Genomic DNA, 27,726 nt, shown 5'->3' on the forward strand with positions numbered 1-27,726 from the left:
ATTAAATAGGGGTGTTCATAAGCGCAGCCCAAAGGATCTCAAGGACCAGGACAGGTTCTATAAGCAGGAATGGTCAATGACTGCAATGTATTCTCTAATCTCATAAATTATTTTGGGTTAAGGGCTCAGTGCTGTCTTCCTTGCAAGGGGAGGGAGCCGGAATTACTGAATAAAAGGGTGCCAATATTTTGACTCCACCCTTTTTGGGTATGCACATGGACTCCCATGTGCTGTGTTGTATTTTCGATTTGTGAATCTGGAATTCTTTTAGATTAGCTCCTAACATGAAATGTACCTTCATGTTAGGAGCTAATATGCAGTGAAAGCATTTTGCTACACCTGAAACAACATCTGCTTCTATGTGTATGCAACCAAGAAAATGTTGATACTTGAAACTTTGAAACACATTAACACACAGAGGTCTATTGTATGCCTGCATTTGCATTGGGGTTTCAATTACTGACATTTTTGTACAATGTGAGTGGCAAAAAAGACTGTTTGCTCTATGTAAATCTGGAAACTAGAAAGAATGAAACATGAAGACATTCATTTGAGTTGCTCTGGATGGGGGCAACTGCTTAGTTACTTAAATTAGATAATGTTAACATGAACATTAAACAGTACTACTAGCATTTGGTTGGTGAAGCATAATATGATCCAAGAAGTTGTTCTTGAAACTCTGAGTTTCAACCCAACCCAGGGAAATCTATTAAGCAACTTAGAACTGCATTACTGTAATAGTTCTAACTATTGCGAGGTGACAAACTAGTTTTACAGGACGCGCTTCTGATGGAAACAAAGCAAACCGGAAAACTGCCAAGTATGTGATCTGAATCAAGGAAGGAAAACTACATACATTGACACTTTCCATATATCTACTATCACATTTCCTTTTCTCTGTGGATCTTTTCATGGTTTTTCTTTCTCTCTGTGGATCTTTTCATGGTTTTTCTTTCTCTCTGTAAACAGACAGGCATAAGGAACGCTTTTCACTGCCAAGACAAGCTTTACATTTGGTTTACGTTTTACAGATAACATCTGCACACACAGCACAAGGATATATACTTTGATCCAGGTGAACACCTACTTGGTTACAGTTCTACCATAATAAACAAACACACATAATTAACAAAGACACACTGCCGCCAGCAGGATCATTTTGCTGCTGTTTACATGGGCTATTATTACTATGTATTTTGTGTCACAGTGTATTTAGATTGATTGATGCTGTGTGCATAGCTGTCTGTCTATCTGTCTGTGTGTGTGTGTGTGTGTGTGTGTGTGTGTGTGTGTGTGTGGGTGTGTGTGTGTGTGTGTGTGTGTGTGTGTGTGTGTGTGTGTGTGTGCGTGTGTGTGTGTGTGTGTGTGTGTGTGTGTGTGTGTGTGCGTGTGTGTGTGTGTGTGTGTGTGTGAGGTTTATTATACCAGAGGTGCCCAAAAGATAGTAAAAAAAAAAGCTGAGAAAAAAATGGATTGTGTGGTTTTACCCACCTAGCTATCTTAAGATGGGTTAGGGTTGAATGCACTAACCAGAAGTCACTGTGGACAAGAGCAACTTTTTAATGACTAAAATGTAAAATGTGTGTAGTGAAAAGCAAAACATTAGATTGTGAGGGCTGGACAAGGTGACAGAGAGGAGGGATCATTCCACCATTGAGACAATTGCCATATGACTCAGCCAACTCTCTACCAGTAACCGGGCAACAGCAGAACACACATACAACAAAACTGCTTGATTTCATTTGATACTTCATCACCAGTCCCTTGCCATGGACATTCACACCTTTCAAGCCAAGGAACTTATACTCTGACAGACAAATGTCAGTACAAAACATCTACACATGATGTAAGTAACGTACAATGGTCTATGGTTATTTAACTACTGGTCATGCCATACATTCTCTGAAATGTTAGCCTATTTTATCTTCCTATCAAAGCCAGGCTGTCATTCGTTTTACATTAGCAGTTTGAGAAAGGCATGTCTTATCTGATGTTAACAATAATAGGCAGCACCTTGCTCGTTCTCTCTCTTTGTGTTTCTCAGGTAATCCCCTCCATTCCCTCAAACTGCTCTGATACTGAGACTTTGGCACAAGCCCAAACCTTACCAAAGCCCAGTGACAGGATATGGGACTAGCTTGACTTGTTTTCTATGTATTACCAGAAATAGAACTGTGCTGCTGATGGTGTTGTTGGACATACAGTACCTGACAGCAGTTATTACATGGTAAACACAGAAGACTCATAACTCATACGGATCTAACTTGAAGAAAATCATGGAAGCTACGTGTTTTTGGTGGTCCTCTGCAATCTTGCTCGTGATTCAGCTTTTTGCTTCAGCTTTGGAGATGGATATAACTGAATATGACAATCAACACGTCACATGCTCAAAGGTAATAAGTTCATGATCATGATAATGAGAGGTTGACAATCATGTTTTGTGTGGGTGTGTCTGTGTAATATATATCCAAGAGGACCTTAGACCCAATTCGTGGAGGACTGAGGTCCTCTTGCCAAAGGAAGAAAGATGGGGTTGTGATCAAGAGAGAAATAGAGGTGAACAATCATGATTTATTATGCTGTCACATTGCACATTACATTTTCTCTGTGTACGTTTTTCCCACCCTCTTTTAACAGTCAATACAGACTGAAATGTGGTTATTTTACATCTTGCATGTCATTTATTTAAAATGTATCTACCTGCCTAATCTTCCCTGAGTTTTGTACTCTCTGTCAAAGTCCACTCATGGAGAGTGAGGTAAAACCACAGCCTGTCCCCTCAGTGAAGCGCTACAGACAACCTTGTAAATAAGTACAGCAAATATGTCAATTATTAACTTTCCATTACAGAGAACATACTACATTCAGGAGGTATAATGTATTGTGAGGAATAACATATACACATTTTATGTGATACATTCTGGGCACTTCTCTTTTTTGTCATTTCTCTCTTTGCTTGTCTTTCAACATAACCATCATATTTTACCTAGTAAGTTAAAGCAGAAGTCACTATTCCTTCATGTTTAAGGGATACTGACAAAAAGAGAAGTCACATTACACTTTTACAGGTCACAACAACAAATGTACCTTTTCCCAGCATGCTCCACAGCGGGTTGATATTTTAAATATCTGTTTCATGCAGATTTCATGATCTATTGATTAATCTTATCCTACACAAAAATAAATAATATATTATTTTACAAACCAATCCAATTTAGTTTTATTTTTTTTTGCACCTGCTTTTCAATTAGTAATTCCCATTTAAATGGCTTATTGTCCTATAGTGGCTACTGAGCATGCCGATCAAATATGAATACCAAAACTAACCATTGGCTATCCTAACTCAGGCTGGAATTACACATCCCCATGCAAGCCAGTGCTTTGCAGGTAGGGTTGCACAATGCTGATATATTTACCTGTTTTTCCAGAAATCCTGATAGATGCTGAGATTTATTTAAATCTATGAATTTCAGGAACGTTACTCCACCCGGAGTCCTTTTGCCTCCAGAATATCCACCATTAGTGTAAAGTAAGGCCTCATGGAATATGTTATGTACAAGGAGTTTATCTTTAGTGATAAGATTTGCATAAGAATCCACTTTAAGCCAACAGGACCAAGAAATAAAATTGATCGAAAGAATAATGTCCCTGTCACTAACCAATACAGTGATGGGTGGTAACCCTTTAATTCACTTGAAAATGAATTTTTTCCATCCCTGTCCTGAAGCATGCTGTAATGCTGTGAGGATGGCTGGTGTTTTTCAGTGCCAAGGCCGGGGAGAATATGTTTTCCATGACATCAATACTCAGCTAATTACATATTGTTGTTATGATTAACCTACATTAAAACAACCACCAAGCCTTGGCTTAAGAAAGACTTCGGAACGACTGACTAGTCCAGTTTTATTGTTTAACTGAACGATTGTTTCGTTCATTTGAACGGCTGGCAGTGGAGTTCTAGGCAATTACTGAATACACTGGTAGTTTAATGTTCGCAAATATAAATAGATCAAGAAAGAAGCATTATAAAGACATGATTGTAACAGATAATTGGACACATGGTAGGCCTACAATTATTAATACAGTAGTTTATTTTTTATTGTAATGAAGAACATAGATGAAATCATATACCAAGCGTTTGCTTAAGCAGAAAAAACAAAGTGTGAGAGTGTGTACTATTTAAATGTGAGTGAGAGCTGGTTGCAGGTAGGCCTACCTGTTGTTGAAGTTATGTTCAGAATATTGAAATTCAGCGAACATACAAAAACATTGTTCTCTTAAAGGTGGAATTACAATATAAATCAATTTTTCTTTCACCAGCTTTCTTTCACCATATGTATTACATTTTCATAATGTTTGTGAACACATTGATGGCGAATATAAAGCTGACAGAAATGTATCTGCTGTTGTTTTCAAACCGACGTGAATTGTCTGAACGCACCTCTACCGCTGAACTAATTTGGGGAGGGGAAACAATCCCAGCTGGTAGCTGGTAGTAGCCTGATAGTCGTGCAGTAGGGAACTGGGCTAGACAGTAGATTGGGACGTTACAGCTTTTATTTAAAATAACTCTCAGTTTTAGTGTGCCTCATGGTCAAAACAATAGGTAAAAAAACAACAGAAAATATTTCCATCTGACTTTCTGAAAAAAGAAGGCCAAATTGCTTATAATAAGCAGACATGGCAATCCTGCAAATTAAAACACAGTATTCGGTAGAGCTGCCCTTCCCTCTTTGATGGGTGAAGGTGTCCGATTCAATGACGGATTCAATAATGACAGATTTCACAATGACTGCAACCATGAAATAAATTAATTGTGATACATGAAATTGTGACATACACCATTAAACATGTATCATCCAGATCGCATAAGAGGAGTCGGCCAAGAAGAGCGAATGTGTCTTTGTGAGTGACTGACAGACGTGTTGAATGTAGTGTAGCGACCTGTTAAACCTGTTGTTGGTTTGGATGTTAGCTAATGTAAGGAATGAATTTCAAGATCCATGAAGTTTCGACGGATTGGTTTAACAATGCAGAAGTGAAGACACACCATATCTCTACACATGTATCACGTGCAACAACACCTGTTGTTTAAATACCTTAGAGCAGGGGTATTCAAATCTTACCCTACATGTGTCTTTCTGTTCTACTTAATCATTAACTGGACCCACCTGGACCCGAATAAGTCCCTGATTAGAGTGTTGCAATGAAAACATTTAGTGGACCTGGGTTCGAGGGCCAGAGTTGAATACCCCTGGCGTTGTGGTGAAGACAGTCTGCCACATAAGAAACAGCAGATCGAATACAGCCAGGGGTAACGACATTCATCCTTTCTAATCGTGGGCCGGCAGAACTAGGCTTGCCTGGTTCCTTTTCTTGTTTATTAATTATTTTATTGATCATTTCAATTATATATTTCCCTTTATATTTAATTATTTCATGGTGTATATATTTATTTAAATATATGATTTCCACGGGGCCGTGACCCTTTTGTGGCCCTGGGTGGTTGCCTAAGTTGCCCAACGGTAGCGACCGCCGCTGGATCCCAATCCCATCTGTTCTTATTGTAGACTAGGTTTTGTTACAGGCTTTGGTAGATGATAAGGAGTTAAAAGCAGCTAATTGGAATTGTGATTATTCTGTTGGTTACCTCATCGGGATGTGTCTCATCTGCATAGGCCCAGCTGATATTTAAGAGCAGCACCTTTTGTTTCTCTCTCTTCCACTTAATGTTTTTTAAATGACAAAGCTTAAACACTTTGCTTGTTGCTTGTTTGTTTCCCACCACTTTAACTCCCCTACACTGGTCAAGGTATTTTATTTTGTTCAGCCTTTTCTGGGGGCAAATTTAGTACTTTGTATTTTATAAACTTCTTTCCTGATGTTTGGCAACATTCATTGGACACCCCAATGTATGTACTTTTTTTTTTTTATCCCCAAATGTTTTGGTTCAAGCTGTCAGTGATGTCTTTTTGTTAGTTCCCCTTTGTTAGAGCAACAATACTTTTGGGTTGTTTATTAATGGAACATTTCAGATATAAATAATACAATTTTATGGTGGATGTAGTAAACTTATTTTTCCATGTTAAGTGACAGTTGCTTAATTAAATATACAGAAATCTAAAGATGAGTAATGTTTACTGAGGTATGTACTGTAGTGGAAGCATACAATGAGATTAAACACTTGTGAAAACCTCCACTTGTCACACCTACCTGAAGACAATGATATCATGTTTCTTAGAAAGAAAGGAGTGGTGTTGTGTAGCACTTGTATGAATGGAATGTCATCATGGTTTCAGAGGAATGGGGCAGGGTTTGTTGTGACAATTTATGCATTGCATTTTTTTCTTATCTTCATCAAGGGGGCAATAAATCTGAAGGGCACTGCATAGGCAGTTTCTCCCATCCTAACTTTGGACCTTAATAAATTCTCAGGGCTCCCACTGGCCTCTTGGTAGCTTCTCTAACCACTTGGGACTGGGATGTTCAAAATGTAAGAGGACTTCACTGATGTACACACACAGGCAGTAAATCATTCAGGGAATTATTCCACAAGACAGTAAGCTGATGAGGAAGTCATGTCGTATTTTACATTTAGCTACAAAACATCTACTAGAGGCTTCCCATGCAGATGCAGATAAAGTTGTCAATGTTCTGTTGATAATGTTTTCTGCACCAATGAGCAGTATTTCTGCAATGTGATCTGTCATCATCATTAATCCCATCAGCTGCTGCTGATGGCACTGCTGAACAAAAGCAGCTATTGCCAAGAAAGCATGCCAATAGTGTATGAACTGTTTGCTTGGTCGTTCGTTAGGGCCTCTCCAACTGCACATTGAAAGATGTAAACCTTCTGGATGAAGAGTGTCCTGTGACTGACCTGGGTCTGAAGGTAAAGCCTGGTCTGAAGGTGAAGCCTGTGCTGTGCTGCAGTAGAGGCACCAGATGCCAACCCTGCCTACGCGTTCACATTGACCTCCAGTCCAGAAACCATCAGACAGGTGTGTGAACACGTTAAACCCCACTTGGCCGCCTTTTAACCTTTGATGAAACGCGTAATCAGCGTTCCTAATTTCTGGTCCGTTACTCATTCGCTCACGTCTTCATTAGCGTGATCTGCGGTGTTCTTTGTGTTTCAGCGTCATATGTCGTGGTCTGTCACAGAGTACCACAGGTCACTCTACCGCTGTGCAGGAAGCTGAAGTTCACAGTGACCCCTGCTGCTCTGGAGCGGGAAGGTCCAACCTCGGTATGTTCCGTATTCATTTGCACGCACCTGAGTGTGTGTGTGTGCGCCATGCTGGCGTGACTGCGTGAGAGTGACGTGCTTGCACGCCTGTGTGTGTGTGTGTGTGTTTTTTGATACACGTCTGTGTTTGTTTCTGCTCAACAGCAATGGCTGTCACTGCTGCTCATGGATGAGTTGGTGACTTTCACCAGTCAGGTGACTGTGAATGTATGCTCCCAGCAATACAGCGTTCATCTTCCCTCAAAGGAAGAAGGTACTGAAATTGCCATAGGGCCCAATCCAGTTTTGCCACTGATTGTAAAAGTGGTGCTGTCAAGACAAAATGGGTTCCCGAAAATGTTTTGTACTGTGTGCCGATCTGTCAAAACCACTTGGTCTTAAACCAGCTTGGAATTTCATGGCTAACTGATTTATGATAGGGTTTCTATTTATAGGTTATTCACATACAAACAACATTGCACATATTGTGAAACATTATTTGTCCACTATTACTGCAGATACTGTATATTATTGTCATTATCCTATATTATATATCTTATGCACTGTTATTTTGCTCCTTTAAATGAACATCTTACGATCTCTACATATTTCTGATCTGAACAGTGTTCAAACATCTTATGTAAATGCTTTTACTGTCAATAAGTTACAGAATGATTGTTTGACTGATAGTTATTTGTCCTGTCTGCTCTTAGTGTGCTCCTCTGAAAGACTACAGGCAATTGTAGAGGAGTGTCAAAGTGAGTTATATCCTCTATTCCCATGTTATTATCAGAAATATGAATAGTAGAATAACTACCCATTTGAATAAAGCAGGCAGTGAAGGCACAATGATCATTCATACTGATAGTATTTACATTAGAATCTGTCCTTTTTGCAAATATATTGATTTCACTGTAATGGATAGCTATAGAAGCTCATACTGTCAAATAACTGATTTATTGTCTTCCAGTTGAGTTTCAACAGCATTCCTAGGGGTAGAGGCAGTTAGCCTTAAGGTTGGGGCTAGGTTTGGGGCTAGGGTTAGGTGAACAATTTCTTGCTATTCAGTTGCGCATGAAAACCATCTGTGCTAGGTTTGGGGCTAGGATTAGGTGAACAATTTCTTGCTATTCAGTTGAGCATGTAAACCATCTGTGATAGACTATCCAGGAAACCAATGATTATTTAGTCAATTGTCATTTGTTCTGTTTTTCTATAGCGATTATTACGTATATTAAGTGCTAGAAACATTAGAGGCCCGGACAGTAGCTGAAATAAATGTGTCTGTTTGTCAATTGGCTGGTGTATCATGCAGTCCCCAAAGTCAACATTGTGTCTGATCCGCAAACGCGTGAGATGATTATCAAAGTGGAAAAGGAAGAGGACAGCCCCTATCCAGTAGAAATGTGTCTACAGCATGAAAAAAATGGAGTGTGCAAGGTTTGTGTTGTACTTCACTTTCCTTCAAACTCATACACTGCCAAAACATAATGACCATCTACCTAATATGCTGTTGGTCCTCCGCGTGCCACTAAAACAGTGCTGACCCACCAAGGCATGGACTCTACAAGACCCCTGAAGGTGTGCTGTGGTATCTGGCACCAAGACATTAGCAGCAGATCCTTCATGTCCTGTAAGTTGCGAGGTGGTGCCTCTATGGACCAGACTTGTTAGTCCGGCACGTCAATGCATTGTGTGTTGTGACACATTCCTCCCGTAACCATCATTATAATTTTCTGTGACTTGTGCCACAGTAGACCTTCTGTAGTTTCGGACCAAACCGGACAGTCTTAATGGCCCTCGCGCATCGATGGGGAGTAAGGCTTGGGGAGCCCAACACCCTGTTGTCAGTTTGTGGTTTGACCCTCCTCGGACCACTGTCAGTACGTGACCACCACTGCTGACCCGAGAGCACTCCATCAGCCTGAACCTTTCAGAGATGCTCTGACCAAGTCGTCTGGCCATAACAATTTGGCCCTTGTCAAAGTGGCTCAGATCCTTTTTTCAGCTTTTGACACAACAACTTTGAGGACAGAATGTTCACCTGGGTCAGAGCATCACCTGGCTCCAAAACTGCAGCCCTTGTGGGGTGTTCCCGGTCTGCAGTGGTCCGTACCTATCAAAAGTGGTTCAAGGAAGGAAAAGCGGTGAACCGGCGACAGGGTCATGGGCGGCCAAAGCTCATTGATGCACGTGAGGAGCGAAGGCTGGGCTACTGTAGCTCAAATTGCTGAAAAAGTTAATGCTGGTTCTGATAGAAAGGTGTCAGAACACATAGTGCATCGCAGTTTGTTGCATATGTGGCTGCGTAGCTGAAGACCAGTCAGGGTGCTCATGCACCCCTGTCCACTGCCGAAAGCACCTACAATGGGCACGTGAGCATCAGAACTGGACCACGGAACAATGGAAGAAGGTGGCCTGGTCTGATTAATCACGTTTCCTTTTACATCATGTGGATGGACGGGTGTGTGTGTGTCACTTACCTGGATAACACATGGCACCATGGATGCACTATGGGAAGGAGGCATGCCGGCGGAGGCAGTGTGATGCTTTGGGCAATATTCTGCTGGGAAACCTTGGGTCCTGCCATTCATGTAGATGTTACTATGACACATACCACCTACCTAAGCATTGTTGCAGACCATGTGCACCCTTTCATGGCAACGGTATTCCCTGATGGCATTGGCCTCTTTCAGGAGGATAATGCGCCCTGCCACAAAGCAAAAATGGCTCAGGAGTGGTTTGAGGAACACAACAACAAATTCAAGGTGTTGACTTGGCCTCCAAACTCCTCAGATCTCAATCCAATCTTGCATCTACAGAATGTGCAGGACAAACATGTCCGATCCATGGAGGCCCCACCTCGCAACTTTCAGGACTTAAGGATCTACTGCTAACGTCTTGGTGCCAGATACCACAGCACACCTTCAGAGGTCTAGTGGAGTCCATGTCTCAAAGGGTCAGGGCTGTTTTGGTGGAAAAAGTGGGACCTACACAATATTAAGCAGGTGGTCATAATGTTATGGCTGATCGGTGTATACGCGATGGACTTTCACCTCGCCCTCTTCCATGGTAACAGTTTGATTGTTATCCTACAGACTTGGAAGGAGAAGACTATTCCATTTCACTCTGTCACCCCCTGCATGTGCTTCCAGGTACTGGTCTGAACTTGGCCTACTTTTGCAAATCAAGTATTTACTAGAGCAGGGGTCTGGGGAAGTCTAAACTTGTTTAACAAATAACTGTCATGAACACATTTCACAAGTGCTAGACCTTGCCAGATCCCAGAAACAGTTTAATCAGCATTGACGTTAATCCATCCATTTTGTTCTTTCTGTAAGAATAATTGTAAATCACAACAAATGTAACTGAAAGACGTTCTGTACATTTGGAAAATATTTTACAGAATTTGGAAGAAAAAACATCTAACAGATTTCATAGCGCCTCCCTCAGAGTTCATTACCCCTTATATAACAGGTATACTGACAGAAAACATACGTCTCTTGTACAATAAGGACCAAAGGAAAAGTAACTAATGCTAGAAGAGGTTGCTGAACCCTGAATACAAGACACATCAGCTCAGTGTAACTGAACATCCCTCTCAAGCTCTGTGTGTAACGTGTTCGTTCCAGGTGTGGTTCGACAGAGGCGACAACGACAGGTCTAATCGAGTCCAAATCTGCCCCTTCACTAACAACACCGGTAAGGAAAAAAAAGATTCATTATGCTCCTCCCATACACCTGTGCTATCTGTTATAACTCCATTGTTATACGACAATGTCTCACATAAGGAGTGCCAAGAGTCAAGCAACCTTAAAAGAATCCAGTTTTTCCAGAGGTTTTGGCTGAGGTTACAGGAATTCAAAGCAGAAAATAGTTATCCTCCAGCGAGGACTCATGTAAAGTTGTTGTAACTCTACTAGTACACTCTTATTTCTCTTTTCCAGAGTGGTACCAGAGAAATGTGTGGGACAACGTGTCAGTGACTGTGGTGCAGGGCCAGATGAACAGTGGTGGGACCATGTTGTCCTGGAACCTGACTGCCCCCTGTAGGTTGGAGGGAGTGGTGCGGCTCTGCCAGTGGGATGCAGTTCTAGACAAAGTCAGGTGCAACAAACTGAAAGGCAGTGAACAACCTATGGAAAATGACACATGGAAGGAACATGACAAATACTGGGTATGCCTGAAGAAATGTGATTGTGCATTTTTGAGCCCTTTGGTTGAATGGGAGAGGGGATTGTGGATCGGTGTATGTCCAAATGTTTACATTTGTGTTTCCAAAGATGTCATCAGAGAGTTTATGGATAATGCCGAAAGTCAGGTGAATTATCATCCATAGAGATACAGAATGTCTGATTAGAAGCAGGGGCTTTTTGTTTACTGGCCCCTGCTTGACCACTAGGCTACCTTGACCTTGATTGACCAGATGGTGGCTCTACAACAAGCAAATAAACATGGCCCTCACCGCTTTGACCTCATGAAACTATGTACGTAGCTCCCTCTATTCAGGTGGAACAAATTTGCCTCCAGAACCCATGAGGTCTCACACTGCCATACCTCCAAATCTTCTCACTGTTTCTCGAATGTCTGGAAACATTTGAAGGTCCTGTTGACTACGTTTGCAAATACTTTGAACATCATCAACGCTACTTTTGTGACTTCTATAGGAGCTACATACTGCTTCAGAAAACCCATCACTGAACATTCCAGCTCCTTTTATATTCTCTCAAGCTAGCCAGTAATGCCTGCAAAAGTCATGTTTATTCTTGACGTTATTCCTAAAGCATATTGACTGAGTAAAAAAGATCTTATCTCGGTTCTCCTAATGTATAACATTATTGGTTGTGTCTGGACCTGGTCTGTTGAAACAAGCACAAGTAGATGAGACTAGTTAGTTGCAATAATGATGTTAGCCTTTACTTGGGGTAACAAGGCAGTAGTTGGCTAGCTGGTTCAGTTAACGATCATATTATTTTCATGGATTGAAGTTAGGGTTCAATAGAACAGCGACTCTTTACTTGGATTACTAAATCATTGTTAAGAAAATCAAAAATGACTACAGTTTCGTGTCATTTAAAATATAATTTGAGATCTCAAATATTTAAATTTTACATGTTAACTTTGACAAGCAAAGACACAAATGGTGTTCTATTAGTCTCAGTTCTCCCCAAGCAAACTGTATGTCAGAATTAGTATTGCTCAATTATTCCAGACCCTGTCTCACTAAACTGTGTGACGTGTCAGAAAAAGCTTGCACACTTTTGACTAAAGTTGGGTGAATGTTTCTTTTTATAGAGATCTGGGATTTAGAAATGTACATTGACTAACCCTGAGAGTTTGTGCAACATTCATTGAAGACATGTTCCTTACATTTGTTAAAGGCTGAAAGATTTTTGATCTGTTAATGTGATGGCTCCATTGCCCTTGGTTTTAATTATTTAAGCATTTAACTTGGGTCTTTTTAATGGCCTGGTGAGATATTCATAAGACATTTTTGTTTTTTGATATGTTTCAGCTTTTTCTCGGTGCGTTTGAAAACATCAATACTGACCTTGATCAGTGTGTGTTGGTAAGACACTTCTGTCTGTTCAGTCTTTAACATGGTTCCCTGACCTTCATTCATTTGCATGACAAATTCTATTTTACCACTGCACCAATGGCACCTCAGCATCAGACTTGAAACCTGTCATAACAACATAGGGGTTAAAGGTGACTCTGTGTGTGTGTTTACGAATCTCCCTCCATTCATTTAAAGGTAACCGTGGAAAACAGAGAGTTTGGCCCTTTCTGTCCCGCTGACAGTGAGTATATTAGAACAGGGCTCAAACGCATCTCCATAACAATCCCATACGCACCCTATTACAACAAACACATCTACTATTTCCTGACAGTTTAGTATGTGTGAAAAGATGCTGCTTACATTTCGAGGACTGATGAATAATTACGTGTGTGCTTTCCCCTCTCAGCCAGCTGGTGGCACTGGCGTTGGAGCCTGCTGGTCCTGGTCTCCCTGATGCTGTTTGGACTAGCAGCAATTTGTCTCTATTTTCTACACGGCAAACTTAAACGTGAGTCACTCTGGCCTTGATCTCACCCACTACACACAAAGGCACTGTGTACAGAGCCAAAAAAAACAACTTGTGGTTGGTTTGTCTGATTGTGTCACACTGTGATGAGGTGAGTGCTGGGCTCCATTCACCACAGATGTGCTTGCTGCAACCCAGCAAAACATTTTAATAGTGAAGAGAGGAGGAGCTTCAAAGAAGACTGAAATGTAGAGAGGATTTGCTACTGTTCAGGCCCGGATCAACAGGGGGGGCACAGCCGGGCATTGCTCCTCCAGGGAGAATTTTTGTTTCCCCATAAACACCGCAGATTGTATATGAATTAAATGAAAAAGCCCCCCCAGTCATTTCATCCCAGAACCGGGCCTGCTACTGTGCATCCCTTGGTATTCCCCTCCTGGTAACAGTACGATTCATCTGTCTATCTCTGACTGACTTTTGTCCTGTTGTCATTTACTCCAGGAATCTGGGGTGTGGATAACGTGGCAAAAGGCCAAACAACTCTAACTGGGCTAGACACAAGGGACTCAGGGTTACGGTACATTGCAAGTGTTTCATATCAAATGTCTTTCTGTCCACCAGGGTTGGCATGGCAATGGCACCAGAGGAAGTGCAATCAGAGTAAGCAGGCTTCTCATTCTCCACATGTGCAATATGAAAGTATCCCTTGAGCAACAGTTAAAACGATGGAAAACTAACTTGACTAACTCTCTGCTGCCCTCTGCCTCACCCCTCTGCCTGCCCTCCTACTTTCCCCTCTTTAAAACAGTTTACAGGGGTCGCGTGGTACTTCTGAGCCCGCCTGAGACAAACACCTCGGTTTCGGAGCTGGTGTGTCGGCTGGGCTCCACCCTGTCTGCCCGGGGCCACAGCGTGTCCGTGGACATGTGGAGTCGGGCTGAGCTGTGCTCCCTGGGGCCCCTGCCCTGGTTGCACTCCCAGCTGCAGCCCCTGGACAGCCAGCGCGCCCGGGCCATTCTGGTGCTGACGCGGTCGGCCTGGCAGAAGGCAGAGGACTGGGCTCAACAGTTGGACCGGCAGGGAAGAGGCATGGACCAGGGAGGGCAGGGCGCTGAGCGGGTGGAGGGGGAGGGCGATTGGCTTCTCCGGGACCCGTCCTCTCCCTACGCCGACGTGTTCAGTGCCGCTCTGGGCTGTGTTGAGGCGGACCGCCTCCAGGGCCGAGCCGGAGAACGCTTCCTGCTGGTGCAGTTTGAGGCCCATCCTGCCATGCCCGACGGTGGTAAAAAGGGGTTCCCGCAGCTGTTCCAAGGACTGCCCGTGTTTGACCTGCCCTCCCAGAGCCAGGCGCTCTTCTCTGCACTGGCCATAGGGCCCAGATGACCCTGGGCTGTATGTAGTGAATGCTTAATGGACGCTACAAAGGGACTGTGGAGGACTCCAAGGTTTGAGGGGAGACCCACTGGAGTGCCTGACGGAGCAGCTTCGATTAGCTTCTGTAATAAGCTGTCCCAGAAATGCGTTTGGAGCCACATCCTATAACATTTTGGATATGATCAGCCTACTGGCCGACATCCTGAAATACGTGGCTCTTATTGCAAAGAGCAGCCAGCTGAGCACAATTTAGTAATGTTGTACTCCTGAAGAAGTTTCAGCATCCATCTGCAAAATGTTGCTACATGTTTGGTACTTTGGGACGCAGCTGCTACAAAGACGTCCGGGTTAACAAGAAAGAAACAATGCAGTTTCCTCATCAATTGTATAATTACAGTTCCATGAGGACAGACTTCAAAGATCATCAAAAATACATGTTTTATAGTGCCTACTAGGGGTGTGCAAAGCAGCCAGTATTTGTATCTGTATTTGTTAAGGGGGAAAAAGTATTTGTATTCGTAAAAATTCCGGGGGGTTTTTTGCGTTACACTTCTAATTTACGTTAGAGTGTAAGTATTCTTTAATTAAATCTATTATAATAATTATGGATATGGAAATATTTGTTGATATTTTTCCATAAATCCAGCAATGAACATGTAACAAGGAACGTCATTGAAAAGAAAATAACATAACAGCCATTACCTCATCCATGGTTAAACCAACAACTAATAAATACCATTTGTGAACATTATGAACCCCACCACCACCCGTCCTTGTTGGAGGACGCTGAACCGACAGAATGAACATGTAACAAGGAACGTCATTGAAAAGAAAATAACATAACAGCCAACTCATCCATGGTTAACCAACAACTAATAAAATACCGAGCGCTCTCTGTTGCTGTGTGGAGAATGGAGATGTGTGGAGCAGACTGTGTCAGTTACCGCTTTTATTCTTTTCCCCTCCCCCGACTGAACGTTACTCACTCACTCATCCGGGCATGTACTGCAGCTTTTTGATATAACGGTTTTCTTGTTCCCGAATACAACTATTTTTTAAAGTGTTTGTTTTAAATAAGTATTTGTAAAAATACTTATTTGTGCCTTTCCGAATACCGTATTCGAATACCGTTATTTGTGCCTTTCCGAATACCGTATTCGGGTTCGGCTCCACCCCTAGTGCCTACATTAATATTCATCCACCAACCACTTAGCTTTTAAAGATGCACAGCAGTATGATCACTGTTGAAATGCCACAGCTCCTCAGAACCACAAGTGATCTCACCTTGTGTAGACGTGATCTCATCGTGTCTCAGACATCACAATGCCACTAATCACTAAAAATGAGGTTCAGGGATGCAACAGGTCGTTTGGGGAGGGGGACGCATTGATCTTTTTTGTTGTAACAGGCTAGAATCAGATGTCACTCTACTTGAGTCCTCTAAACCAATTATTTATTGCCAAGGTAGAACTTCTCAGTTGGAAAGTGGTAGATGATCATGTAGCATAATTTGAAGCACCTTTAATATTTCATTCCAGCTTTCATTGTGGACACATTACTAAAGAAGATAATATTTTATAGAAAGATAAAGGTGAAAATGTTGTGAAGCGCTGAGTATTTACAGTATTTAAAATTGTTATGAAGTGGGAGGTGTTCATTGTAGTAGTTATAATATCATTCTAATACAGAAATGTAAATGCGTCTGAGTGGTTATGAAGTGTGTGGGCCTTGGGTGTCTCTCCCTGTGTGTGTGTGTGTGTGTGTGTGTGTTCGTGGTCAAGTGTTGAAAAGCCTCTGAACCTGTTGGTTATGCGATCTCATGCTTTGATACAGTCTGACTGCCTGTCTGCCATTAAGCAGATGGAGTGCACATGGCTTGGATGTGTGGGCTCCTGAATAACGCCTTGTTCAGGCATATTTCCATGTGTCCTTGATGGGCGTGAGCTGGACCCCAGTGATCTGCAGTGGTAGGGTTTTTTGGAGAGGACCCTTGGTCACATGATAACATTATTTAGTGTACCTTAGTTCCTTGATACAGTGCCCTATTGACAAATTGGTGGTGCTGACATCACTTGTCACCTGATGTTATGTAGAGGATGGACTTTGTGTGAAATGTAATATAAGCTATGGGTAACAATAGTTCCACATCTGACCTAATACTTTGTTTACCTTAAAATGTCTGAAATTCCTATTTTCATGTGTTGGGTGTAAAATATGATATGTTCAATATCTGTTAATTAAAAAGTGAAACGTCTGCCTGGTGGTGGCAATATCAATTGTGAGAGGAAATTATTACTATTATTGAAATCCATTTATTTTTGCCTTTTAATAAATAGTGTAACAACTGCGCCGCGTGGCCCTGCGTCCCTCTTCGGCGCTCGCGTGATGATGATGATGGCAGCAGTGCATCAGGTGTGTCGGATGATGATGGCAGCAGTGCATCAGGTGTGTCGGATGATGATGGCAGCAGTGCATCAGGTGTGTCGGATGATGATGGCAGCAGTGCACCACATGGACACACCTGCTCTCTATCACTAAATAAGTTGTTTATATGAATGCCTTGTTTCCACCCGCACCTCACAGATTGTTGTGCCTGTATGTATGTGACCGTGACGTGCTGTGCCTTTTCCGACATTATATTAATATATATAATTTTTTTGTCTCTCCTTTTACACACTCGCTACTCTCTCTAACTTCACAAATAGATGAATATACACTGCATTCTTTTGGTGAAAGGTAACTTGTTATTTCCACAGGCTTACCATATCCCATTTAGGATGTTGTGTCAGGATTTAAAGGCATCATACAGGACTCCAAATTCCTGTGAAAATATTGTAAAGCAAGAGGTAGAAACAGGCAAAGACCACACCACTAGGGGGCCTCAGTCTGCTAAGGAACCCCAAACTGATAGGGGTGCGGGGGCCCCAAATGAAATTTGCATAGGGCCCCCAAAAGACTAGACCCAATAACAGGTAGAAAATACAGACTTTTATGGGTTAAGGACACAAATTAAGAATGTTTTCTGCAGCTAGCATCTGTGAAACATACGCTAAATTACCAAAAGAGTGAGGGGCAAGCATCTCCCCAACAGGCCCAGCTGCAGAATGAAATGACTGAGAGGGCATTTTTCATAAATGAGGAGGCATGTCTAATTCACATTTGCAGTGTTTATGGGGAAACAAAACTGAGGGGGCACAGATTCTATCTGGAGGGGCAATGCCCCCTTTTGCCCCCCCTGTGACGCCAGGCCTGCTCTCCAAGCAAACAAATTGCAGCAATCGCGAATGGAGTGTGTGTGCATTCAAGCGGAGGAGGGTACGAATCTGGCATCAATCTCTCAAGCGCATTCCAGAGTGTTCCAGAACCTCACGATTTACAAATGAACCAATGACGTGATGTATTTTCGAGGGCTTAAACTAAATGGCTACAGATCATTGCTAACATCCACTGCAGCTGGCACTCTTGGGCAAAGCACTTGGGTGTTCTACTGAGGCTGAACCATGCCACTTTTACCGTTGTATGTTTGTGTGTATATTCATAAATCAAAAGTGGAAGTTCCTAGACAATGTGGGTCTTGTTCAGTGATGTTGTGGTAAAAAAGGTGGATAAATGAATTTCTTCAGATAATTATTATATACGACAAATAATTCATCAATATAATCAAAAACATATTACATTTTTAACTGTATCAATTAATAGCATTTGATGCAAGTCAACTAAAAAGGAAGGCTTAGTGTAAGTAATTAATCAGGTTATTAATTTTTTTTAAATCATCTGGACTGAACACACATTCCACCAAACACATACATTTTCCCACCTCAGTGGATTAGATAAAACATATTTAGGCCTTAATTATCAACAAAACATTAATTGATTAACACTAGTAAACATAACCTCTCTCATCTCTTCCTGCACCACTGTGCTTTTTCTCTTCCCCGACTGTTTATTTACTCTCTGTGAAGCAAAGATTGAAATAATAATTTATTGGCAGGATAATTATATTTACCGAATAAACAGACAAGTATATATGTTGATATTGGGGATTTACAAAAACGGCTCATTTTCAGTCACTCACATGTAGCAAGCCAGTTTACAAGCTAGCTAACTAACTGGTACAGTAACTACTTGAACAGAGCTACTGCATTAAGCTAACGACTGTAGGTGGCTAGCCAACAAATTGAAATATCAGAAACTACATTCGGTGCTTAGCCCCCCAATATCATATTTGGTAAAATGATATGCTACTATATTATATGGGTTTATGACCAACGTTTTTTTTTTGTGCGCTTGTATTGTAATTCGTTCTTGACCTGAACCTACATATCACTGTGAGTATGGCCGACTCTTCCTTTTTCGGAGGGGCTATGTTTTTTTTCCTTTGATCAATTTAAGATCCGGGGTTATAGCACCGGATGCCCTGGCTTAACAACGCCACTAAAGACAAGGAAGCCGCACGAGTTAATGGACGTCTAAAAAAGTTTTGTCTGACATCTCTGTACTAACCAAGATGGTGCCAACGGAGGGCTGCATCGGTTGGTGCTAGACCTCATGAACACGCCCCCGGAACCAAACTGACTATTAGCCCACTCCCACATACACACACAACCTTCAACTGGCCAAATCTATAACCCCTCCCCACATACACACACAACCTTCAACTGGCCAAATCTATAACCCCTCCCCACATACACAACTCGACAAATCTATAACCCCTCCCCACATACACAAAGGGCCAAATCTATAACCCCTCCCCACATACACAACTCGACAAATCTATAACCCTTCCCCACATACACAACTTGACATATCTATAACCCCTCCCCACATACACAACTTGACATATCTATAACCCCTCCCCACATACACAACTTGACAAATCTATAACCCCTCCCCACATACACAACTTGACAAATCTATAACCCCTCCCCACATACACAACTCGACAAATCTATAACCCCTCCCCACATACACAACTCGACAAATCTATAACCCCTCCCCACATACACAACTCGACAAATCTATAACCCCTCCCCACATACACAACTCGACAAATCTATAACCCCTCCCCACATACACAACTCGACAGATCTATAACCCCTCCCCACATACACAACTCGACAAATCTATAACCCCTCCCCACATACACAACTCGACAAATCTATAACCCCTCCCCACATACACAACTTGACAAAATAAATAAATTAAATAGAAAATTGACCCTCCACACCAACCCTGGATCGGTATGATGCCAAAACCCAAATGCTGTCTGAATCCCTAATTATGTCAGCCAATTTATTTTGAATGTTTAGATGTTGCTGGAGCTAATTTCTTCAAAAACGTCACAGTGACTTAGATTTCACGCTTGCTTTATTATTTACAAGTGGGAAATGAATTGCATCAGTGGGTTTATTGCAAGGGGGGGGGGGGGATCAGCCAGGAGTCTGGGAATTCCCCAGACTCTTAACCATCAATATTTACACAATCTGATTTCACCATGTTGCTATTATTCTTAAAACATCATAATTAATGTCGCTCCAGGAACATCAACTGACCTGTAGTTAGTTGGTTACCCCAGTCCAAAGACTGAATATTGCCCTGCCCCCCACCCTTTGACCTAACCCTAACCTCAGAGACACCTGTGCCTAAACCTAACCTTAGTGGTACATGTGGTACCTTGACGGCAGAGGTACTGACAACATTAATTATGATGTTGTCGGAACAACACATGGCAATATCAGATCGGTCACCATGTCGCCTGCTCTCCAGGCCCTGTTGGCATGCTTGCACTTTGACCAAACAAACACTAATAATTTGATTTATCAAGCAAATAGCTATACAGTATACTAAACGAATATGAAATCAATGAAAACAAATGACACATGCAGCGCAACATAAAGGATTGACACTTAACTCAGTCTTCGTGTGGGCTGATTTCTAACAAAATCATTAAACGTAAGAAATTAACGTAAGTTGGATACGCACATGAACACCATTGCGATGGTTGATTGAACAGCACTCGCAAATTGGCCCGTTTTCACCCAAAACTTTTGTTTACGCTCCATGCAATACTGACGCTTTTCAGCAAACTATTATTTATTTCCACAATTAAAGTTCCATCGCAAAAAGACGTGTTCATGTTAAAACTATCACATATACGTAACACTCATATTACATTTTAGTTTTCCAATTTTTAATACATTTGAAAGTAATAAGTGAGTACATTGTTCGTAATAGATTGTACCTACCAACAGCAATCGACAGACGGCTGGGCTATGGCAACCGCACTTGGACAAAACACACGCCGAACTGCAGTAAACCACAAAACTAAAACGATAGTAACAATAATGGCAATTTTTAAAATTTAGTTAAGATTATGTTTAAATGAGCTAAAAAAGTATGTTGGTTTCCTGTTGTAGCATAGCGCATGTTTATTTTATGAATTATTTATATATCGATATATGGGGGGGGGGGGGGGGGGGGGCATTTTGAGCATATTTGAATTTTGGAGGGGGTTGTCTATTGTGATTCCGTCGCCACTTCGGAAACCACCGAAGTGGCGACGGAATTAAAATGAACAACACGTGATAATTGAGGGCAAAGTAATCGGAGAAAGTAGTGGCGAGCTGGTTAACATTGGGATGATCTCTAACATCTATAATATATTAGACTGCAAATATGTATAATTATATAATTTTTTTTCATATAAGTTAATATACATTTCGCTTCACAAAACAAACCACACGTTCGTGGGAAAAACGTGTGAACTCGACCGATATAACGCAGCTGTCAGTTATTAATAACCTCACTAATCTGTGTTTGTGCTCTTGGTGCCCTGATAGCCCGAAGTGTAGTCCCGGTCATGAGACTGATTGGTCAAGGGGCTATTTGAGAGCCGGCCAGTTCCAAGCAGCAAGTTCGACGACAGAGATTAGTCGAGCCGAGTAGAAAGGAGTACCGAAAAACAGTCACAAACTCAGTTGTTTGTACTTCGGACGAGCATTTCTTTTTTTAATCTTCTCTCACCATCAGCGTCGAAACACATAGAGGTAAAAAAGCGCCAAATAAACATAGTGTGAACTTTTTCAAAGGTTATAGTTGTGTATCCCTCATGCCATTTGTATTCTCAAGTTGCACCGACTTGGATGGAGCTATTTTCATTCAGTCGTGTGTGGTTACTGAAAAGGCTGTGAAAAAACACTACATATAGCGAATTAGGCTATTATCTTATGTACTTTTAGTTATAAATAATAAAGAATTGACTTTGCATTGAAGTATTTCTACAGGTCACACATTAATAAACTTGGCTCTGGTTTTTATAGTTGTAGGATGGGCAGGGGAGATGAAATCACTGAAATTAATAGAGAATTTCAGTGTGGACCTGAGCTCATTATATAAAAAAGCAAGCTCATATAGGTTCTGATGGGGTGTGGCAGTCAAAAAATACCATATTAGGTATTTCTAGGATATTGTTTAAAGTTTCAGATTGAAAGTTGTTTTGGTGTCTTAAACAATGTAGGAAATGTTATTGCAGCAGTATCTAGATGCTTGTGTATTGTCTACTAAACAAGAAGTTAATATATCATAAAATATGATCAAATGAGTAGTACATTGTATATTTACTCAATATCGTCAGACACCCCTGCTAATCAGTATTCCTTAAGGTCCAAAAGTCTCATATAACTTAATACAAGTGGAACTGAGAGCTTGAGAAGCAAGTACTTCTCAAGCAGATCTCATGAAACACATAATCATAGTATTTGTAAATCAAAATACATTTTTAAAGGTTATATTTGATGCAACGTTCCATGGCATAGAGTATGTACCTCCATACATTTGGTATTATGCACTTTTTCTGAAATAAATTTTTTAAACATTTGTTTAACCAAAAAACGACAGAAATGTCTAGGAGTATCAACACATTAAAACTAGTTAGGGCAGTAATGACCAATCCCTGACAGTGTGGGCTCAATATTTTTCTTCCCATGTTATTTGTCTGTTGCTACAGCTGCGCAGTAGTCTCTATATTCTCGTTGCCCGGTGCATAATGGTTTTATGCAGGTGCCATCTGGCTCACCAACTTAAAAAAATAACTTCATTATTAACGCATTAAGCGAATAACGTTGTAAATCAATTTGATTAATGGCCTCCATAGTCAGACAGACAGGCCAGTTCCTGTTATCAAATTTGCTGCCAACACAACGGTTGTAGGCCTGATCACTGACGACAAAGAGACTGGCAGCGTGGTGTCGACAACCTCAATGTCCGCAAGACCAAGAAGGTGATTGTGGACTTTCAGGAAGCGGGTGGAAAATCCTTTTACGTACATTTCTGACTGACAAATTTGTCAGATTTGTTAGGTTACATTAGTTAAGATTAGAGGGGCAGCGCTGCAGTTGAACCAGCACCCCTTCTTCCCACAGCTGTGTTTGTAACATACATTTGTTTAAATTTGTAAAGTGATACGGTTTAGTAGGCTTCGTAACACATACTACATCTAAGCACATTTTTTACATATAATTCATTTTGGTAGCACATATATGAAATCAGTGTCAGAGATTTCCTTATAATATGTTACATAGTCTACTGAGACCATGTTGGAAAGGCTGCAAAATTACAAGTGGCACACTAAAAAGCTGGCCGGTTTATCTACTGTTTCCTTGCTGGATTTTTTTGTTCACTTTGCTCTGGCTAGTGGATGTTCTTGTGTTGTTGGTGTACAACAAGTGACAAGTGATCACAGATGATTCAAGTAGCTGTTCTACCTCATACTGAACTGTGTACATTGCTGCCTGTGTCCTCTGGTCCTCAGAGGTACCCTGTCCTCTATTGTCTTGGTGTCTGGGAGATAAGGACCAAGAAGTGATGAGGACAGTCTGGCCTCTTCTGGCTGCAGGGCTGTTCTCGACTCTGTCCCAGGTGGCTCTAGTCCGAGGCTGTCCAGACTCCTGTGAGGAATGCTCAGGGCCTCAGAATGATCTGTGTCTGGTGTGCCAAACCGGCTGGACCCTCCATGACAACGAATGTGTAGGTGAGAATGAGTGTGTGTGTGTGTGTGTGTGTTTATCAGATGAAAGAAAAGTGGCATCACCATATGTCTCAGAAACCTCAATCTAAGTATGTGTAATGCTTTAGGTTGTAACCATACTGCACTTAAGCAAGAAAGCACGAGTGGTTGTGGTATGTGTACAACATGCCACGACTGAGGGCTGTTCTTTGACCAGCTGCAACGTATAGTGCCTGGACACTGCTCAACCCTGGTATATACCACCCCCTTTCCAAAACAGTTGGGACGCTGTGTAAAATGTAAAGAAAAACAGACCGCAATAAGTTGCAAATCCTTTATTCAATAGAAAATAGTACAAAGACAAAGTATCAAATGTTGAAACTGAGAAATGTTATTGTTTCTTGAAAAATGTATGTCCACTTTGAATTTGATGCCAGCTGTTGTGCACTGGCGACATACCACACCCCCTCGTGCCTTATTGGTTGCATATGACACAGCTTTTACCCAATCAGCATTCAGAGTTCAAACCAGTTTATAATGGTTCTGTTCCGTTGCTGTAACAACTCTTGTTCCAGACATAGATGAGTGCGGCACAGAGCTGGGACCGTGTCCCCCCAACATGTACTGCTTCAACACAGAAGGCAACTATCAGTGTAGAGGTCAGTGCTGCTGCCCCAGGTGAAAGGTTCTGAACTCACATTCTCCTCGGACATCTCTCCTCTTTCATCAGCTAATCACAAATTGATACACTGATTTTTAAGAGTGTTAGATATCATTGTAACTATGTGAAGATTATAGTTTTTTCTAGTCTTTTCCAATATATTGTTTTCTCTTTTTCTGGTTTTAACTAGGAGGGGGTTCATTAATTTAGATCTCTGAAGCAGACCTGTTCAAAATAAGTGTGAGCTGTTGATTTGGGTGGTGCCGTCTATTTTTAGATTAAAGATTTATACAGTTGTTATTTGTTGTAAAAGTGGATGTGAGTGATATGTTTTTATATAGATAGATGTGGTTGATATGTCTGAATGGGTGACAAATTAAAGGAATATTTAATATCAACACATTAAAACTAGTTAGGGCAGTAATGATCAATCACTGACAGTGTGGGCTCAATATTTTTCTTCCCATGTAATTTTGATGATGGTGTTGATCTATCTCACACTTCAGTCCAAAATCATATGTGTTCAGTTGGGTGGAGATCTGGTGACTGTGAAGGCCATAGCGTAAGATAAAAAAAAAAAATCATACTCATCTAACCATTCGGTGACCCCTCATTCCCTCTGGACGGGGCGTTGTCCTCCTGGAAGAGACCCGATAAGGAACCTTCTTTCAAAGGAACTTAGATCCTTTCCTCTTGCAATCTTGGTCAAGGTCTAGTGGGCCCGCCACCAAGCCTAATAGAATGTTAATTGCATCATATGGTACATGTGTATGGAGGCATCTGCTTCATACAGATACTCATTTAATCAGGTTTTTGCTTTAATTTGTCACCCGTCTGGATTCATAAAAAGATGGATGTGATTATGTATTGGTAAAGATGGATCATGTGAGTGTTAGAGATAGTAAATTACAAATTGTCACATAACATTTAGCTAGATATTGTTTATCAATTCGTCCATAAAAACTATAGGAACAGTTTATAGAATTCCACACGAATTGGCACGTATAGCTTGTTGTTGTCCAATTACAATGTTATCAGATTGGCACTAGACTGCATTCATTCTAGCGCCTCAGTGTACCATGTTATTTAGAGATATCTGGGTAATCAACAGAAGATTGAATACAAATAAAATGTCATGATAAATAACAAGTAATGCTTCAGTTAACCTGGCCAGTGTGAGTGGTCTTGATTGCTATTTTTCTCCTGTTCTGTACTTTTGGTAGTATGAAGTGATACATTTGATGTTACTGGTATGTATCGATAAAGATGATGTGAGTGGTATGTGGTAATAGTAATCAATGTGAGTGGTATGTCTTGATAAAGATGATGTGAGCAGTTTGTGTTGATGAAAATAGATGTGAATGGTATGCATTGATTAATTTGTTGTGCGGTCTTCCTGCAGGCTGTGACAAGGCCTGTGTGGGCTGCATGGGCACTGGGCCAGCCCGCTGCAGGAAGTGTGCAACCGGCTACAGACTGACAGGAGCCAAATGTTTAGGTTAGTGGGGAAGTGTGTGTGGAGGGACTGTGTTTACGATCTGTGTCAGTCCCTCTGTCTTTCTGTATTGACCCCTTTCACCCAATATATAATAATTACTGCAGTAGGGTTACCTCTCTCATTTAATAGCGAATGCAGTAGGTTAATCTTTCTTAGATAAATCCACTGCATTCATTATTATATGTCATATTAGTGAATGCAGTATGTGTAAGTTTCTTCTATAATAATGAATGCATTAATGAATGAATCACCCCCCACCCCCCCTCTCATATAATAATATATGCAGTAGGTTTGCTGCTCTCTCATAATAATGAATGCGATACGTTTACCTCTCTCTCAGATGTAGATGAGTGCAGTGAGCATGTTCTGGCATGTCCAGGCCTGGACAAGATCTGTACCAATGTGGAGGGCTCTTTTCGCTGTGACTGTGCTGAAGGCTTCACACTCAAGGACAACATCTGTGTGCAGAAACGGCTTCACGGAGGTAAGGGACCTCTCCACTCCAACTAAACAACAACACACACGCATGCTAACCAAAAACCCTCATTAACTGCTCACATGTCTACCTTTTCATAATACCTTTTCAGATTTCGATATTTTAGTGCCCCTACATATAGTGTATTAACAGTGTAATCACTGTTTCAGACCGTCTTCTCCATATTTTGTAAAATTATAGACATAATTTATTGATTTTTTTCCCATTCATCTACACAGAATATGCCATAATTATGAAATGAGAACATTTTTTAAAATTTGTTCCACTTTATTGAACAGTGAAAAATATGTGAAATATGAAATCTACAGTCAACTCAAGTATTGGCGCTCTTCATTAAAATTGAACAAAGCTGAAGGCAAAACATGTTTTGGGTCTCAAACATTAGGGTGTACCTTTATTTCAACAACATTTCTGGTCAGGATTGAGGGAAGGATGAATGGAGTAAAATACAGAGAGGTCCTTAAAGAGAACCTGATCCAGAGCGCACAGGCTCTCAGACTGAGAAGAAGATTAATCTTTCAGCACAACAATGACTGGAATTACACAGCCAAGATTATACTGGAGTGGTGTTAATGCTGGGAGACGCATTGCCAAGAAGACGTGCTTTCTCCCTTTTTCTCTCACTCTCTTCCTCTTCTCTCTGTCACCTCTGTCTCTCTCATCTCTGTCCCCCACAGGTGGGGGCGAGAAAGGTCTGTTCGAGGACATCCAGGATGAAGAGGTGGAGGTTCTTCAGCAGATGTTCTTTGGGGTGCTGCTCTGTGCTCTGGCCACCCTGGCTGCCAAAGGAGACATGGTGTTCACCTCCATCTTTATGGGTGGAGTGGCGGCCATGGCTGGATACTGGCTCTCAGACAGGGGGAACCGTGCATTGGACAGCTTCTTGAAGGGGCATTAGAGAAACCCAGCTCAGGACTTATTTGCCTTTTGGAGTGTACGTGTGTCTAATGTAGGACTTATTATCCTGTAAAGAGGTATATCCATCTACACTAGCACTTATCCTGTTGGGGGTAGATGTATCTACACTAGCACTTATCCTGTTGGGGGTATATGTATCTACAGTAGGACTTATTATCCCATTGGGGTATATGTATCTATTGTAGGACTTATTATCCCATTGGGGTATATGTATCTATTGTAGGACTTATTATCCTATTGGGATATATTTATGTACTGTAGGACATATTTTCCTATTGGGGTATACAGTATCTCACCGAAGTGAGTACACCCCTCACATTTTTGCAAATAATTGATTATATTTTGTCATGGTTTGATGAATTTGTCATGTTTGTCATGTGACAACACTGAGGAAATGACACTTTGCTACAATGAAAAGTATTGATTGTACAGCTTCTATGACAGTATAACATTTTCACTTAGGGGTGTAAACACTTCTGTTGCCAGCGGTTTAGACATTAATGGCTGTGTGTTGAGTTATT

General features: G+C 41.3%; 2 protein-coding genes and 1 long non-coding RNA gene across 4 annotated transcripts; 2 read left to right on the forward strand and 1 right to left on the reverse strand.

Moving 5' to 3' along the window:
* The first annotated feature begins 1,623 nt into the window (after positions 1-1,623).
* il17rc (interleukin 17 receptor C) lies at positions 1,624-15,262 on the forward strand. Its single transcript, XM_010900646.3, has 15 exons — positions 1,624-1,846; positions 2,045-2,393; positions 6,818-7,001; positions 7,140-7,249; positions 7,394-7,502; positions 7,942-7,986; positions 8,544-8,668; positions 10,327-10,383; positions 10,861-10,930; positions 11,176-11,405; positions 12,744-12,797; positions 12,984-13,029; positions 13,195-13,296; positions 13,876-13,914; positions 14,063-15,262. The coding sequence occupies exons 2-15, from the start codon at positions 2,277-2,279 to the stop codon at positions 14,635-14,637; spliced, it is 1,863 nt and encodes a 620-aa protein (XP_010898948.1). The 5' UTR covers positions 1,624-1,846; positions 2,045-2,276; the 3' UTR covers positions 14,638-15,262.
* A 471-nt stretch (positions 15,263-15,733) lies between these two features.
* LOC105028123 lies at positions 15,734-20,938 on the reverse strand. Its single transcript, XR_829352.2, has 3 exons — positions 20,874-20,938; positions 17,391-17,449; positions 15,734-17,162 (listed from the first exon to the last, which is right to left on the reverse strand). It is a non-coding gene; the product is annotated as an uncharacterized LOC105028123 (long non-coding RNA).
* A 441-nt stretch (positions 20,939-21,379) lies between these two features.
* LOC105028122 (protein disulfide isomerase Creld1) lies at positions 21,380-27,726 on the forward strand. Of its 2 annotated transcripts, XM_010900644.3 has the most exons (6): positions 21,380-21,674; positions 23,438-23,656; positions 24,208-24,291; positions 25,696-25,791; positions 26,132-26,275; positions 26,965-27,726. In XM_010900644.3, the coding sequence occupies exons 2-6, from the start codon at positions 23,491-23,493 to the stop codon at positions 27,183-27,185; spliced, it is 711 nt and encodes a 236-aa protein (XP_010898946.2). In that variant the 5' UTR covers positions 21,380-21,674; positions 23,438-23,490; the 3' UTR covers positions 27,186-27,726. The 2 variants fall into 2 exon arrangements, with proteins under 2 accessions (XP_010898946.2, XP_019910840.2); XM_020055281.2 differs by lacking the exon at positions 21,380-21,674 and having other exon boundaries at positions 23,569-23,652.

This window comes from Esox lucius, chromosome 17 (assembly GCF_011004845.1).
Source record: "Esox lucius isolate fEsoLuc1 chromosome 17, fEsoLuc1.pri, whole genome shotgun sequence".
Lineage (NCBI taxonomy): Eukaryota > Metazoa > Chordata > Actinopteri > Esociformes > Esocidae > Esox > Esox lucius.